The 16,397-nt window shown below is 39.7% G+C and overlaps 1 protein-coding gene across 1 annotated transcript in view; it reads left to right on the forward strand.

Annotated features, from left to right (window-relative positions):
• Positions 1-16,397, forward strand: part of reps2 (RALBP1 associated Eps domain containing 2) — a 31,380-nt gene that overhangs the window by 5,142 nt on the left and 9,841 nt on the right. Inside the window, exons 2-15 of the mRNA XM_085448252.1 lie at positions 1,453-1,576; positions 2,075-2,250; positions 8,353-8,461; positions 8,864-8,970; positions 9,056-9,197; positions 9,317-9,380; positions 12,666-12,834; positions 12,922-12,975; positions 13,202-13,280; positions 13,900-13,968; positions 14,309-14,357; positions 14,445-14,581; positions 14,904-14,965; positions 15,078-15,167. Of these exons, the coding sequence (XP_085304378.1) occupies positions 1,453-1,576; positions 2,075-2,250; positions 8,353-8,461; positions 8,864-8,970; positions 9,056-9,197; positions 9,317-9,380; positions 12,666-12,834; positions 12,922-12,975; positions 13,202-13,280; positions 13,900-13,968; positions 14,309-14,357; positions 14,445-14,581; positions 14,904-14,965; positions 15,078-15,167 (1,431 nt within the window). The remainder of the gene's footprint in view (positions 1-1,452; positions 1,577-2,074; positions 2,251-8,352; positions 8,462-8,863; positions 8,971-9,055; positions 9,198-9,316; positions 9,381-12,665; positions 12,835-12,921; positions 12,976-13,201; positions 13,281-13,899; positions 13,969-14,308; positions 14,358-14,444; positions 14,582-14,903; positions 14,966-15,077; positions 15,168-16,397) is intronic.

Consider the following 16,397-nt stretch of genomic DNA (forward strand, 5'->3'; position numbering starts at 1 on the left):
TAGGCTACTATAAAATTTGCAAGATGGCATTGGCCTTGGCGGAAAATGTGCTCTAGTGATAAAACCAAGGGTGCCTTATTGAGTTGCTGGGACAGTTTGACAGGGAAAGAACACCAACACAATTTAAAGTTTACTTTTCAATTTAGAAGAAATGTCTCACCCACAAATAAGCCAAACAATAAAGGGATGTATGGCCAAAAAGTAGCATAAACAAAACGGTTAGCTTACCCAGTAATAACAAAACGGGTTGCTTTAAAACTGCTTTAAGAGATTTTTTCTGAATTAAATGGACATGTCATGTTTATTGCGTTCATTTTTAAGCTATTTAAAATGATAGTGATAAATGGTGTTACCATACTAATTGTTTTCTTCACTGCCACAGATTTAAGTTAAGCAAATGGGGGGGTCTCGAACTCCAGGCCTCGAGAGCCGGTGTCCTGCAGGTTTTAGATATCACCCTGTTTCAACACACCTGAATCAAATGATTTGTTCATTACCGGGCTTCTGGAGAACTTCAAGACGTGTTGAGGAGGTCATTTAGCCATTTAAATCAGCTGTGTTGGATCAAGGACACATCTAAAACCTGCAGGACACTGGCCCTCGAGGCCTGGAGTTTGACACCTGTGAGCTAATTATTTGCTTAGCTAAAAAAAAAATTGACTGTAATACCACAATTATCGCTTAATTAATCAATAATTGGCTAAAAGATATAAAATCAACAAGGACTTTAAAAAAAAAAAAAAAGAAGCTAAAAGTCAGAGTCTGCTACTTCTAGTCTAGTGCTAAGAGAAGCTAAACCCTGTGCTAATATGCTTAGCATAGCTATAGAGCTGTCCCTTTATTAATAAATGTGTGGTGAAAAACTAAAGGACTACAAAAGGTTGTTGTTTTTTTTTTTTTAAGAAAGCAAAGCCAGGCTAGCATTTGTCAAATTTAGGCTAGCCTTTTTGCTAAATTAAGCTAAAATGAGGTTTGGTTCGTATTTTAGCTAGGTAGATAGATAGGGTACTGTTTGGTTTCCTTAAGTGTAGACATAATATCTTAAAACCAGAGCGTAGAAGGTGTTATTACTTGATTCAGTATTACAGTATTACAGTATTTTATAATCCTAATCCGCTGTGCTTCCCAGGAAGCATTGTACCTTGAAACAAAAGAGAAAAAGACAAACAGATTACATCGTGCTAATCTCTTGCATACTTTTCTTCTAGTTTTATTCTATTTACCCATAATTTTCTACTATACATGATCTTGATCAGGGTGTAAAATAACCACATTCTTAAGCTAGCCCTGGCTAGATTATATTTCTGTCACTGCAGGCAGCATGAAAGCTGAGATGTATGACATTGTTGGACATAGATAACTGTGTCACAAATTCAGGGCATTGGTCGTAGCATGTTTCAGCTGGTTTCAGTTGTTCACAATGCAAAAGTCTTTTTTTGACTTCTTTTTCAGGTGACCGAGGTGTGTGGAGCAAAGCGTCTGGGTTACTTTGGTACATCTCAGTTCTACGTGGCTCTGAAGCTGCTCGCAGCTGCCCAGGCTGGTCTACCCATTCGCCTGGAGAGCGTAACCGCCAGTAAGTCTGCAGCTCAGAGAGGAGGCGTCTTATGAGAGGAAAAGGGGATCAGGAGATTATCTTAACATGGCAGGATTTGGCCTAATCTGGATGAAAGGGGAGTCACATGGAAAGGGCTAAGTGGGTTTGCTCTTATTACAAGGAGCACACAATCATTTACACCCTGCCCAAATAGGAAACCCTAATGTGTGTGTGTTTTTTTTTTTCTTCATAAAATCACATAGCTTCATGGATTATTAGAAGGAATATGTTTATCGGTTCATATTCATTTTTGTATGTAGTAGTAGCTCTCCTCAGCAGAATAAAGCCTGTAAAGAAGTTCATCCTGATTAATTCCCTCGTACTAATTCTAGTTGTATCAAAGGTCATTGTGCTAGGCCTAAATCATGAGACAAATTTAAAAAAACACTTATACTGTATATCCACTTAAGCATTTGAGTTGGTGTCAAAATAAATAATATATCATTTATATCAATGATTTTTGTGCTGTCTCTCCAGATCTACCTCTACCTAGATTTGTTGGTCTGAAGAATGAACCAGAGATGCGATACTCGACTGTCCCTTCCTGCATAGACGCTCAGGGCGCACAGTGTGGCTCTGCACCCGGTTCTCTTATCTGGACTCCAACAGACAGGAACACCTTCAGACATCTGGAGGCCGGCACAGACAAGAAGGTAAGCCTGTGTGCGCTGCCATCTGCTACTTTTGGCCTGTATGCATGCATCAAAGTTATTATAGCTTAGTGCAGCTATGCAGTATGACCAAGAAGTATGCAAATACATTCCAGTCAGCTCTAATCATCGGAGCAGTTGATGAGAGATTAGAGAAGAATGACAAGCCTCTTTCAGTCATTCCAGTTTGTCCTTAATCAGAATTACTAGAACTGGATGACCGGAGACCTCCCTGACCACAAATTGCAATAACTTAGTTATGCCAGCAGGATCAAACTTTTGCATCAGTGTCATGGATTTGTTGTGTTTTTTGCATTTCAGCAACGGGTGTTTGCAGAACAATCATAACTGAGAAGAAGTGAATGGAGCGAAATTGCAAAACTATGTATTACCCTAGTTTTTAAAGACAAAAGCCAACATTGTATTTATATTTTTCAAATATAGGATGGATAAGATGAACAAATTGAAATAAAATTACTAGCGCATGTTATTTGGTTGGTTAAGGCTTCATAATATAATGTTCCTGCTTAATGGCAGATGATAGCTAAACTTTAAGTGCATATGGTTGGTGGTTAGTTTAACTATTCATTTCATGAGTAAAATAAAAATATGGGGTTCCATAAAATACCTTGTGATACTGTCATGTCCCCAATACTCCCAGAAAGGTGCTTTATTACAATCACAACCTATAAAAATGAATCTCGTTAAAGCCTAATAGGCCTAATAAAACCAGGCCTATTAAATAATTAAACATTAAACATTAAAGCCATAACCGCATTAATGTCGCAAATCTCCGGGGCTGCACGGCGTCAACGCGTTAGCACCGTCCAGCCCCGTGCACAGGGCGATCTGCGCTAACTTGCTAACAGAGATTTGCGGCGTTAATGCAGTTATGGCTTTAACGTAATTTTAAAGAGATTAACGCTGACAGCACTAATAAAAATACAAAAAAAACCTTCAATTTCAACTTCAACTATTGTCTTGATCATAATTTACAAGTGATGAAAATGTTTAGCTCACAAAATGTGCATATAGCCCCATTTATTCTAGACCTGCGGTTCCCAAACCCCGGTCCACCGGTCCGTGAGTCGTTTGGTACCGGGCCGCGAGAGATGAGGCTCGGGTGTGAAATTTATGGCTTTCAGGGTTCTTGTCGTTACCTCAGTTTCCCTGGGTCTTTTCCCATGTTGTAGTTGTGTGTCTTATTTTGAAAGAAATATGTACGTGTTACCATAGCGACCAGAGAGCTTTAAGGAGCAGAAAGGAGGATGTTACGCTGCTAATAAAGTTACTCAATTACACAGTGAATTTGCATTTATTATTATATTTACAAAATACCAAAGTTTTTGTCTTGGTTGTATCATTTTATTTTGTTGTATTTATCCGCAACACGGATAAACACGCCTTTAAGGCCGGTCCGTGAAAATATTGTCTGACGTTAAACCGGTCCGTGGTGCAAAAAAGGTTGGGGACCGCTGTTCTAGACGACCTTGCAAGGGCCCCCTATGAACCCAGCAGTGTAGAAGGTGGAAATTCTATAAAGAACTTTATTATCATTGGTGCTCTGGTGGACTACAAAGATGGAATACAAACATGTCATACTCTGAAAAACTAGCCCACTGGAGGGTGAACTAAGTGTTGTGACGGTAGGCAATAACAACTTAGCTGCTAGCTTATGTAGTTATGTGTAAGAAAGCTCCTTTAGTTAGCCAAGGGATTTGCGAACATAATATTTTTACTTATATCTTTTCATTCTGCTACAGCACAAGTTGCATATTTTAAAAAATGGTTTGAAGAAATATAACAGCCTAAAACTGACATCTGGATTAAGACTTATCAGTGATTCATGGTGTCCCTGTTCTTCTTACTGATGCCACACATCTTATGGTCTGTGTAAGGTGTTTTTGATTTAGTCCTCTGCATTAAATCTATGCTGTAGGTACGTCATAACTGCAAATCTGCTATAACTTATCGTTGACAACGTGTTGACGCAGCCCAAAATGGCTGTAATGGTACCATTCTTCCCTCCTACCCAGGAGAAACGCCACCATCAACCAATTTTTTTTGGGGCACCAAAACTGCAGAGCACACTGTGGACAAATATAAATACTAGCAACAGCATCGGCCACTTAGGTAGGCAGAATCTTAGGCTGTATATCAATCAATCAATCAATCAATCAATCTTTATTTATAAAGCACTTTTCATACAGAAAAAATGTAGCACAAAGTGCTTTACATAGTTAAAAGCAGCCCACCCCACCCTCCAACTCACTCCCCACACTCTCAATACACATATATACCCCCACCCACACACACATACACACACGCGCACACTTAAAGAGTAAAAATTGGGCTGGGCTCGCATGAGCCAAGTGAGGAAACATTATAACAGAGAGCCGTCTGCACCGGGAGCCGGTCACAGACCGCAGCCTCCGGGCTGGGCACACAGCCGGAGGGAGGCAAAGGAGCCCCCCAACCAGGCTGAGAGGACCCCAGAGACCCAGCAGCCACGGTCAATAACAGCCCCGGTGCAGAGAGCGCCCTCCGAGGAAACACTGGAGATATGACGCAATACGATGTATACAGGGTAAAATGATAAAATAAATAAGAACAGGATACAATATAAATATAAATATAAATAGAGTAAGAAGATTAAAAAATGAATAAGAATAAAATCAAGAAATATTAGGTAAATCCTAAATTAATAATAGAATAACAGGATAGAATAAATAAGCATAAAATAAATAAACGCTAAGTAAAAGCTAAATTAAAAAGGTGGGTCTTGAGCCTGTTCTTAAAAACATGTACGTTCTCTGCGGCCCTGAGCTCCTCCGGCAGGCTGTTCCACAGACGAGGACCATACCACTGAAAAGCTGCCTCTCCGTGAGTATGTGTCCTGACTTTAGGGACAATCAAAAGGCCAGTACCAGAGGACCTCAGGGTCTGCGAGGGTTCGTATGGTAAAAGCATATCTGAAAGATAAGAAGGCCCAAGACCATTAAGACATTTAAAAACCAATAAAAGAACTTTAAAATCGATCCTGAAACACACGGGGAGCCAGTGCAGCGATTCTAAAACCGGTGTAATGTGGGCCCGCCCTCTGGTCTTCGTCAGCACACGAGCTGCCGAGTTTTGCAAAAGTTGTAAAGTTGAAATATTCTTCTTAGGAAGACCAGAGAGCAGGGCATTACAGTAATCAATGCGACTGGTAATAAAAGCATGCATCTCCGTGTTGGCCCGAGAGAGAATAGGGCGGACTCTGGCTATATTTTTTAGATGATAAAATCCAATTTTGGTTACATGTTTAACATGTGGGATAAAACCAAGCTCAGAGTCAAAAATAACACCCAGGTTTTTCACTTGTAGCGAAGGACATAGTGAAAATGCCTGTAATTTAGACAAGAGTTTCTCTCTCTGAGCCTCAGGACCGACAATTAAAACTTCAGTCTTGTCCTGGTTAAGCTGTAAAAAGTTTTCTGCCATCCAAGATCTTATATCCAAGATACAGTTAAAAAGGGCATCCATTGGTCTGGTGTCATCAGGAGACACGGAGATGTACAGCTGCGTGTCATCAGCGTAACTGTGGAAGTTCACTCCATGCCTCCTGATGACACTGCCGAGAGGCAACATATACAAATTAAAAAGTACAGGGCCTAGAACCGACCCTTGAGGCACACCACATGTCATTTTATGGATCTTAGAGGAGCATGTATCCATACTCACCATAAAAGATCTGTCAGAGAGATAGGAAGTGAACCAGTTGTGTACAGCACCAGAGAGGCCCACCATGTGTTTTAGTCTGTTTAAAAGAATAGCGTGGTCTACTGTATCAAAGGCTGCGCTTAGATCCAGTAGCACCAGGACTGAGAGCTTTTGGGCGTCCCAGTTACATCTAAGATCATTTAAAACCTTTAGGAGAGCCGTCTCTGTGCTGTGGTTCACCCTAAATCCAGACTGGAATATCTCCAGGATCTGTCTATCATTGAGAAAATCAGTAATCTGAGTAAAAACAAGTTTTTCTAAGACTTTACTTAAAAATGGTAAGTTGGATACAGGTCTGTAGTTATTAAAATCATTACAATCCAAATTGCTCTTCTTCAGAAGGGGCCTCACCACCGCCGTTTTAAAGGCAGCAGGGAAGACACCCAACTGAAGAGAGCAATTCATCATGTATAAAAGCTCAGCCTCAAAAAATCCATAAAGTGTTTTAAAGAGTGAAGAAGGAATTGGATCTAAAAGACATGTGGTGGGTCTCACTGTGGAGAAAACTTTCTGAAGGTTCTCAGCATTAACCAGGACAAAGCTGTCCAGTGTCTCCTCAGGTACAATCGAGCCCTCAGATGTGTTTACAATCATATCGCGATTAGATAAAATATCAGATCTGATGGCGCTGATCTTTCCCCTGAAGTGGTCTGCAAACTGCTCACAGAGTGAGTCTGTGGGGGTTCTTTTGGAGCTTTTAAAATCAGGGTTAAATAAATGATCTATGGTGGAAAAGAGGACCTTGGGATTATTTTTGTTAATACTGATTATTTTGGCGAAGTATGAATTTCTTGACTTCCTTAATGTATTATTGTACATTTTAAGTTGCTCGGAAAATATTTGATGGTTGATATTATTTTTATTTTTCCTCCATCTCCTTTCTGCTGCCCTGCAATTTCTTTTGAGTTTTTTGACGTCTTCGTTTCTCCAGGGTGATGCATGTTTTACGTTAATCTTTTTGGTGGTGAGTGGAGCAACGGAGTCAAGGCTTTTCTTCAGTTTGCTGTTAAAATAACTAAAAATCAAATCGCAGGGTGCAGGTAAAATCACAGGGGGGCATTTGACTAAAACCCTGGTAAAATTTGCAGCCACTTCAGAGGTTAGATAGCGCCTCCTCACAGTTCGCACCGAGGTCTTCCGCTGAATAAAACCGGTGATGTTAAAAAACACACAGTAGTGGTCAGAGACAGCCAAGTCAACAACAGAGGACACGCTGGTGGACAGCCCATGGGTGATGACCAGGTCCAGAGTGTGTCCTCTGTTGTGAGTCGGCTGCGTGACGTGCTGGATAAAATCCAAACAGTGAAGAATGTTTAAGAATTCTTTTGTTGCAGGGTCAGAAGGATTATCTATGTGCAGGTTAAAATCACCGGTTAAAATTATCATATTATATTTTGAATATATGTTTGTTAAAAATTCTGAGAATTCCTTGATAAAAGCAGCGCTGTCTTTAGGTGGTCTATAAATTGTGACAGATAAAACTGGAGGGCTGCTGAAAACAATAGCATGGAATTCAAAAGTGGTAAAATTATCAAATAAAATTTGTTTGGTGGTGAGTGTGTTGTTGGCTAAAGATGCAGTCCCACCACCTCTCTTACCACTTCTAATAGAAAAAGAGAAATTAAAATTTGGTGGGGAGGCCTCAGTGAGAACAACTGGTGCATCCGAACCCAGCCATGTTTCAGTTAAAAATAAACAGTCAAGTTTATTATCTAAAATTAAATCATTAATAATAAAAGACTTGTTCGACAGAGAGCGGACATTTAAAAGTGCCATACTGATTGAGACTGGTGGATTATTGACAATAGAGTTGAATGGATGTTGATATTTTTGAAGAGGCCGGAGGTTATTAATGTTTTTGGAGTTACTGGATTTATGATAATTCTGTTGCTCTCTGTTTGTGATTATGACGGGTATTGTGTTGACTGTGGGAGAGAAAGGTCCTAGTCCAGAGTTTTGTGTATTACTGTTAAAAGTGGAACAAATATAGGAGCTGGGACCAGGGGAACATCAGTCAGTGGCAGACAGTGGCGATGTGCGGGAGTGCTGTACGCCAAATGCCAAATTGGCGGACAGCAAACGGCGTCCCCAGGCGTTGAGGTGGAGCCCGTCTGCCCCAAAAAGATGCCTGTCACCTAGAGAAATGTTCACGTGCTACATGCTGGTTTGTTTGTGTGAAATAACAAATACTTCCTCCACGGTTTGAGAGAGATAAAATTAATATTGATCACAACTAAGTTCAGGTTACTTGTTTGTCCTGTCTGCAACAGTATCTGTTTCTCATGTGGGCTCTTTGGAAAATCGATTACCCACCCCTCATTTATACTGTCCCTGTATTTAAAGGAACCTTGGTCGCCACCACGATCCCCGTGTAGCTCACCACCTCGCTCGCCATTGACATATCGCAGTTACCCATACGCCAAGCAGAGAAATGGAGTTGACCCGCAAATCGGTGAGATCATTTTCACTCCTATTAAAGCTGGAAATCAGAATTTTAAAAACCCTTTTTTCCCTTTTAAGTTAAGTTCTACCACCATCTGTGCAGTTGTAGAGTTCTCCAGATTCTTCACATGCCATAAACTGTCTGATTTAGCATGTTTGGAGCTTGCTTGTACATTTGTAATTAACAAATAATTCGGACTGAGAAATGAAAACGATGAGGTTTTCCTGAGTTTCTGACACCTGTTCATTCCTCGAAACTTTCGGTTTCTTTCTTCTCACGGTTCCTTTTGATCTGTAAATCTTTCATTCTCTCAGATCACATTTTTCAGGAGTGTAATCAGCAGGAAATCATTGCATGTCAGTCTCAAGTTTCTCCTCCGTCAAAGCTGTGTTTTTCTCTTCTATCCTTCAGCCTACGAAAGCAAACATTCCTCGCGGCCGATCGGTCAGCTGGAGCAGCACTCCTCACCAAGCAAATACGGGACCAAACCCACTGTGGAGCATCCAGCTATGGCTCAGGTACTGATGTTTTTCTCTTTAAAGATTTACAAATATGTTTTATTAAGTCTGTATTATGCCACTTTGATTTTCTGTATGTGCTCAGGCTTCCTCAGTAGAAAGGCTCGAGCAGCAGGCTGTTTCAGATTATACTGAGGATGACCCCTGGAGGATCACAGAGGAACAGCTGGAGTATTACACTAATCAATTCAAGAGCCTGCAGCCTGACCTGGGGGCTCTCATCCTGGGTATGGACAGCCCACCTGCACCTCAAATGCATTCATCTAAAGATTAAAAAAACAACAACAAAAAAAAAACATCTTGCTATAAAAGTATTTCACTGTTTTTTGCACTTTGTTATTTCAAGGAGCTGTAGCAAAAAATTTCTTCACAAAATCCAAGCTCCCAATTCCAGAGCTGTCCCACATTTGGTAAGTGCTGCTGACTTATGATGGTGTTGTCTGTGTCCTTGTTCTGCTCTGGGGTCAGTTTGGTGTTTTTCAGCCAAGAGCCTCAGCATGCCCTCTGAGGCAGACAGAGGCCTTTGTTTTTAAAGTGCAGACCAGTGCTACACTTCTCCTCCTCAAAGGGAAAAGGTTTCGCCTCAGGAACATTCTTTAACTCTTTATTTAATGAAATAAAGGGGGAAGATGAGATTACATTAGTTTGAACTGGAAAACTGGTTTAATTTCCTCTTATTTGAAATTACAACTTTTTTAAAAAATTATTGTTTTTCTTTTTTTGGCACAGTTAGATTTATAAAAAAATGAAGCTCCAGCTTATGGACATCAAACTATAACCCACTGGTGAAGACAGTAGTCTTCTTAATGGCTCGGTAAATTGAGTAATGCTGAGTTTAGGCAGTCTCAAAATTAGTCTTATATCCTTGGAACTATGATTATTTACTTTCATGTAATTCTACTCACTGCTAGATGGGAAGAATGAAGCTGTAAGCAGATAAACATTAACATAAAATGCCATATAACAGCAGTTGGTGGTTAAATTGGCATTTTATTATTATATTATTATTGGCACTAAAATATTTACTCATGGTATCGTAGTTTATGTCAATTTAATAATAATAAATGAATACAAGTATATACAGTCTACAGTATTTCTAGTCAACACGCTAGGTTACCTTATCTTGGCTGCTGGGATGAAACAGAGATCAGCAAACATAAATGTCAAATTAGCTTATTTACGTAACTAGTCTGTGACTGAGTAAGAAAACCTTGAACATAAAGACATGAGGCTATTACTCCCTGTTTTTAAAAGTTGGACATTTGGGGATTCCTTTTTTTGCTGTGTTACTGTTATGCTTTCGTTAGTTAACTCAGTAACAATTTACCTTTAATTTTAAATATGTTTATATTGTCTATCCTGTAAAATAGTCAGATGTCTATTCATATTAATGTACAGAATTCATCTGCTTGCTGCTACTACTGCACATTCACCCAATGTGTGTGTGTGTATTAGAGATGGACCGATCCGATATTACGTATCGGTATCGGTCCGATACTGACCTAAATTACTGGATCGGATATCGGAGAAAAATAAAAAATGTAATCCGATCCATTGAATATCACGAAAGCACCTCACAAAACTTGCAACACGCCGTAACTCATCTCAGAACGTTAGCACGTCGGAGCAGTATGCATCACGTGATAGAGCGGCTGTGGCATGCGGTCTGGATAGCATTTGGAGCTTTGCTAGCAACCCGGCATTTCATCTCCGACAAAGTTATCCCCGAGAGAAGTAAAGCAAGTGTGTAAGTCCATCTCTGAATGTTTGTAAAGCATTCCTGCGTTAAGCTTAACAAGCGACTGCCTCTCGCTCTCCGGCTGCTACTTCAATCGTGAAACTGCTTAAATGATCAGCTGATCGGCTTTTCTGTCGCGAGTACGTCTCTCTGGTTTGTTTTTGGCCCACTTTGCACCAGAAAGAGGAAACCAGCGGCTGAACAACAGCAGCACGTTTAAGCTTGATAAGCTGTTGTTAGAATTTATTTATTATTACTTTCTACTCGAGGATCTTTTTCTACGTAGCTGACGCTGGTAACTGTGCAGGGGCGGATCTAGCAAAGTTTAGCCAGGGGGGCCGATAGGGCATTAACAGGGAAAAGGGGGCACAAAGACATACTTTTCTTTCTTATTCTCATTTAAAATGTCTCGCTTTTAATAAATAATTATCCGAATCTTACACCCAAAGTTTTAATTTGATGTAAAATGAATAGAAGTCAATTACTGTATATAGTGACTATTAAGTCTAATATATATACCCTAGTAAGCTATAGTACTTTTTCCTTTGGGAAGGTACCATCTGTGCAGTCTGCAATTTTGTTGAAGAAAGATGTTGAATCTATTTAATATTTCTTGAAAAATAATTGATTTCTGTGCATTTTTTTTTCACACTGCATCAAATTAAGGTTGATTACGTCGATTAAGCATCATGAGGTGGAGCGTGAGGGGTGGTTCCCTATTTTTTAATTTTTTTATTTTTGTTGCTGGGCGTTGGAACCCTATTAGTTAGGTTGCTTAATATTTACGCTAAGTACTCTTTAAAATACCAGAATAGGGAGGATTGAGTAGGTTTAAGTTTATTAGATTGATCAGTATTGCTGAACTATGAAATATTTTTTTTTTTGCATACAGGTATAACAGAATAGCTTTAGTGTAGTTGTTGTTTTAAACTTGAGTATGAACTTATACAAAATGCAGCAAGATATTTAAAAAAAAAACAGTTTTGTTGATTAAAAAACACTATATCGGATTCATATCGGTATCGGCAGATATCCAAATTTATGATATCGGAATCGGTATCGGACATAAAAAAGTGGTATCGTGCCATAGTGTGTATATATATATATATATAATGTTCTTCCTCTACCCCCCCCCATTTTTGCACATGTCGAGGAGCGTGTCAGGCTACATTTCACTGTGTGTTATACTTGTATAACTATGCATGTGACAAATAAAGAACCTTGAATTGAATTGAATATTAACATTAAGAAAGAAAAATATGACGGTAGCAGCAAGTTAGCTTAGCTTTAGCTTATAATGCTAGAAGCAGGCTATCAGAATAACTCAATAGCTTTGCTAACTGCCTGCCAGCAGAGGTTGGCGTCAGCGTCAAACTCTTTCTGTAATGTTGACAGAAGAGTATTTGCTTATATCTTCACAGTTTATGTTATTATACAGTATGTCATGGCTTAGCTTTCACTTGTAATAAATTTTGAATAAGACAAAATCTATACAGAATGCCTGCTAACCGCTAATGCAGTATCATGTTTAAAAGGCCAAGTAAACATTGTGGCAACACTTCATTTTACTGGTGTATAATTTCAGATTAATGTCCCTGTAATTATAATAGTTTCCTGGAAAGAACTTGGTAATATGTCACAAATTTATGAAACTGGAGACTGTAATTTATATACTTCTGCTCAACTGATTCTAACATATTACTGGTTTAAGTAGTCTTTGTGGTCCGTGCGCTGCATGCCTGCTACTAAATTCATCTTTATCTGATTTTAAATAAAGATTCAGTTTCAAAGAAAGCTATATTTTCCAAGAATTTTGAACAGATTACCAGGTGCTTTCCACGAAACTTAAATACAAAGTGTTAACAGAATAGTTTCATGCAGCTTTATGTGTTATTATTGTTTCACAGCTCCATTCTCAGGTTTTGCATATATTCTTTGTGTGTCATTTCTTTTAAAGGGAGCTGAGTGATGTGGATAGAGATGGGGCTCTCACGTTTTCTGAGTTTTGCACAGCGTTCCACTTGATTGTGGCCCGAAAGAATGGTTACCCTCTCCCAGAGACGCTGCCTCCCAGCCTGCGGCCGGGGTTCATGCAGCACGAAGAGGACATACCGGACACTCATGAAGTACGACGGACACAAGTAGCAAAAATTAATTATTTGGGCTATGAATTTATTCAGACTTGGGCTCTTTATACCATGCTTTCTCAACAGAGTACAGGGCCTTTAATTGTCTTTGAGGATCCTGGACGGAGGCCGAATCAGATGGTAAAACAAATCGTCAGTGGTTTGTTTAAAATGTTTATTTGTAGTTTCATCCTGTTGCCTGTAGGGGGCACTAGCAAGCTGAACACGAGACAGAACAACCAGGTTCAAGTACATTGCATACCAGGCAACAGGTTGAGCTTAGAGCATCTTTTACTTCCTGAAATGCACACTTTAAACTATTTCAGTCTTTGCACGTCCTGATTTTCTTCGCGCCATGTTTTTTTAGGATCCGAGCATTATGCAGAGACTCCAGCCAAGCTTAACCTCAACGAAACAAGACTTGAAAGAAGAATCTAGTAAACAAGGTAATTATAAAGCAATTAGTTTTGTTTTTTTGAGTAACAAATGTAAAAAAGTTATGCTTATTAAAATCACATGTAAAACAGATTCACTTTGAACTAGGTACTCTCCCAAAGGTATAACACTATAGTAACTGGGATAATGGTTCTCAAAAAGTCCCATGGTGCTCTTTCAGTACTTCTTCTCTCCAAGCCATTTGCACAGAAATAAATCCACCATACAGTAAGTATGGTAATTTCCTTACACTAACAAACAAAAGGACAATACATGTCTGTTATCCCACTCATCCTCTAAGAGTAAACAAAGCAGAGAGAGAATGCTAACATATGTTATTTCTTAGTCCAAAAAAAGATCTCAGTTTATGCGATACTGAAATAAAGCAAATCTATTCAGTGAACCATAATTTCTTAAGTAGTGAGTAAATGCTGCTCTGATATGCTCTTGATGGATGGGTGTTTCAGAGTGGGCCCTTGGGGGCCGAGTGTGTATGAAGACATTATTAGTCTAAGCAGAGTTAAGGCAAAAGGTCTTTATTGCTTATCAGAGTTTTTAAATACGGGGGGGAAAAAACACTTTTTTTGTTGCATCGTCATTTCTGATCTTTCTTTTTTACTGTGTCTACAGATGTGAAGATGCTCGCGACATCTCAAGACAAAGTAACTCTTCAGCTCAGTGCTTTTCCTGAGCGGCCAGGTGAAACTAACCCTTCCCTTAGCATGGGGGAGATTTCTCTGTTCCTGTGTAAAAGTACATCATGTGCTACAAGTTTCAGATGAGCTCGGGTTGGTGGGGTGCCACAAATACCTCAGTACTTTCTCTGAGTTGGGGATCTTTCCTCTTTTGTCTGTTTCGGTGAAAATGCTTGTTTGTTGTGATTTGGTTGCGTTTTCTAAGCGCACGACTCTCTCCTGGCTAGATGTAAGATATATTTTTGGTGAAAGATAAAAATAAAAAGTAACCCTAGTGGTTATTATCTGCCTACAGATGATTGATTGAAAATGAGCACACTTATTAGTATTCATCTTTCTTACAGAACCGCCTCAAGATCTGGATCCACAGATGAAGACAAAAACTAGACCAAGGTGACAATGAACCCACTCCAACTAAAATGATTCAACTTGAGCTGCTCATTAACCATTATTACATTTTCTCATCCGTGTGACCTCCAGGTCCTACTCCAGCACTTCAATCGAAGACGCTATGAAGAAGGCCGAGGAGCCACCCACCCCTCCCCCTCGACCCCAGAAGACCCACTCCAGGGCCTCATCGCTGGACCTCAATAAGCTCTTCCAGCAGGGCGCTCCAGGTATGACCTGCTCCTCCCATCATATTATCTCTGCAATACGGAAGGTGAGAAGCACAAACAGCTGGGAGCAGCAGTGCGTTTTGCAACTGAGTTAATATGCGTCGTTTATGCCAGTTCTCCTTTTACGGGGAACAAAAGCAGAAATGGAGATGCGTGGTTTTCAGTATTCAGTCTGAAAGGTGAGAGACTCACAAGAGAGCCATTCAGTTTGTGGTTATAAATGTGCATGGTATATTTGAGTTTAAGGAGGGAAATCTGTATCCCGAGAGCAAAGCAGGGGTATGACATCATTGCAATGTAAGCTTTTCACTTGGGATTCCAGGAGTAAAAAGTGGATGGTTGCTGCCTCCTCCAGCCCTCCCTCCTAGACCGACAGCTTCGCAGGTAATTCCTGTTTGATTAAGATTTTGACGGTAGTACTGCATGCTGAGCAAAGCAATACAACAACATCATTTTTTCTCAGATTAAAAGTGACAGAAATCTTCTTTCCTGTCAGGTTTCTCATTTTATCGGCGCTTCGGAGAAAACTGTCCAGAGCAAAGTGCAGCAGCCAAACTTTGCTGACTTCAGTCACTTCAGAGAAGAGGTGAGCATTAAACCTGAACGTCTGCCTTTGTTTCAGTGGGAATTTGCAAATGTAGCAAACAGCAACACAAATTGCAGTTACAAAAAGAAACGTCAGCATTTTCCACTTCACAACTTTCCATCGCAGATATATAAAAGTGTCATCAAAGACGTGCTTGGGAAAAGTATGAGTTTCTATTACGAGACACAAATAAATGAAAAGGTTGACAGAAGTGTACATGAAAGTCCATGCAAATTAGATGGCTTTTTAAAGCCTAAATTGTGTATTTGTTAAAAATCCTTCCTGAGAAGGCGGTACTACTCAAAGAGTTTCCAGTGGTGCTACTCAGTTTCTTAAAGCGAGTTACATTCAGACTGAATTGAACGCAATACACGAGTCGTTCCTTTCAGTATGTTTTTAATGATAGTTGGCTTTAAGGACCTGTGAAAATGCTGAAAGGTTTGTAATAAATTAAACTGATGGTTCTGCTCATCATTTATTTTATTTTGAAATACTCCTGCATCCTCTCAGGAAGAGCACTTCCTTTTTCTCTTTGTGTCATTTTTGTACTTCTCCATAGTCTGACAACTTAGACATTTCCTCTTCCTTCAGTAGGAAGCCTAATCTAAAAATCATGGGTAAGCACCATATTAGGAAGTATCCTCACTTCAGAATCCTCCGTGTCCTTCAGCACATATGCTGCTTGTAAAACTGAGCTGATTTTGTGGTTGCTTTCTAATGAATCGCTTTATAAACTTCACTACTGCCGTATGATAAGTAACACAAACGCTAATTACTGTGGTGCATTTGGTACTTTTATCAATGTGTGTGTTTGTTTAAATGAGCCGCACACCCCACAGCCATAATCAACGCTGTGTGCACATGGAAAAGTACTGTATTTCCTGGAACTGCAGGTGGAAAAAAATCCCCATTCCTTTCTCAAAGGTTATTGTATTTGCGCAGCTATGTTCAGTATTTGTTTTTCTTGTGGGAGTGAAGCGATTTTGGCAGCTTTTTCTGGCTTTATGGCGTCCAAACCTCTGGCTTTCATTACAAAAATCATATGTAGTTTTAAGGTCAAAAGGCAAAGCAGCTCCTGCTTCAGTACTGCCCCTCGCATCAGGTGTTGTGTGTTCTAAATCATACTCTTCATTAGACAAGATGTGCTTGAAGTGTCAGTTTTTGTGGCGTGCTAAAAATGTGCATAGATTAGATTTGTTATTGGCCCAGCATCTGCCTACGTTTTGGTGT

This window comes from Copadichromis virginalis, linkage group LG23 (genome assembly GCF_057382275.1).
Source record: "Copadichromis virginalis isolate Kocher_CV1m ecotype Utaka linkage group LG23, C_Virginalis_male_GT1.1, whole genome shotgun sequence".
Taxonomy (NCBI): domain Eukaryota; kingdom Metazoa; phylum Chordata; class Actinopteri; order Cichliformes; family Cichlidae; genus Copadichromis; species Copadichromis virginalis.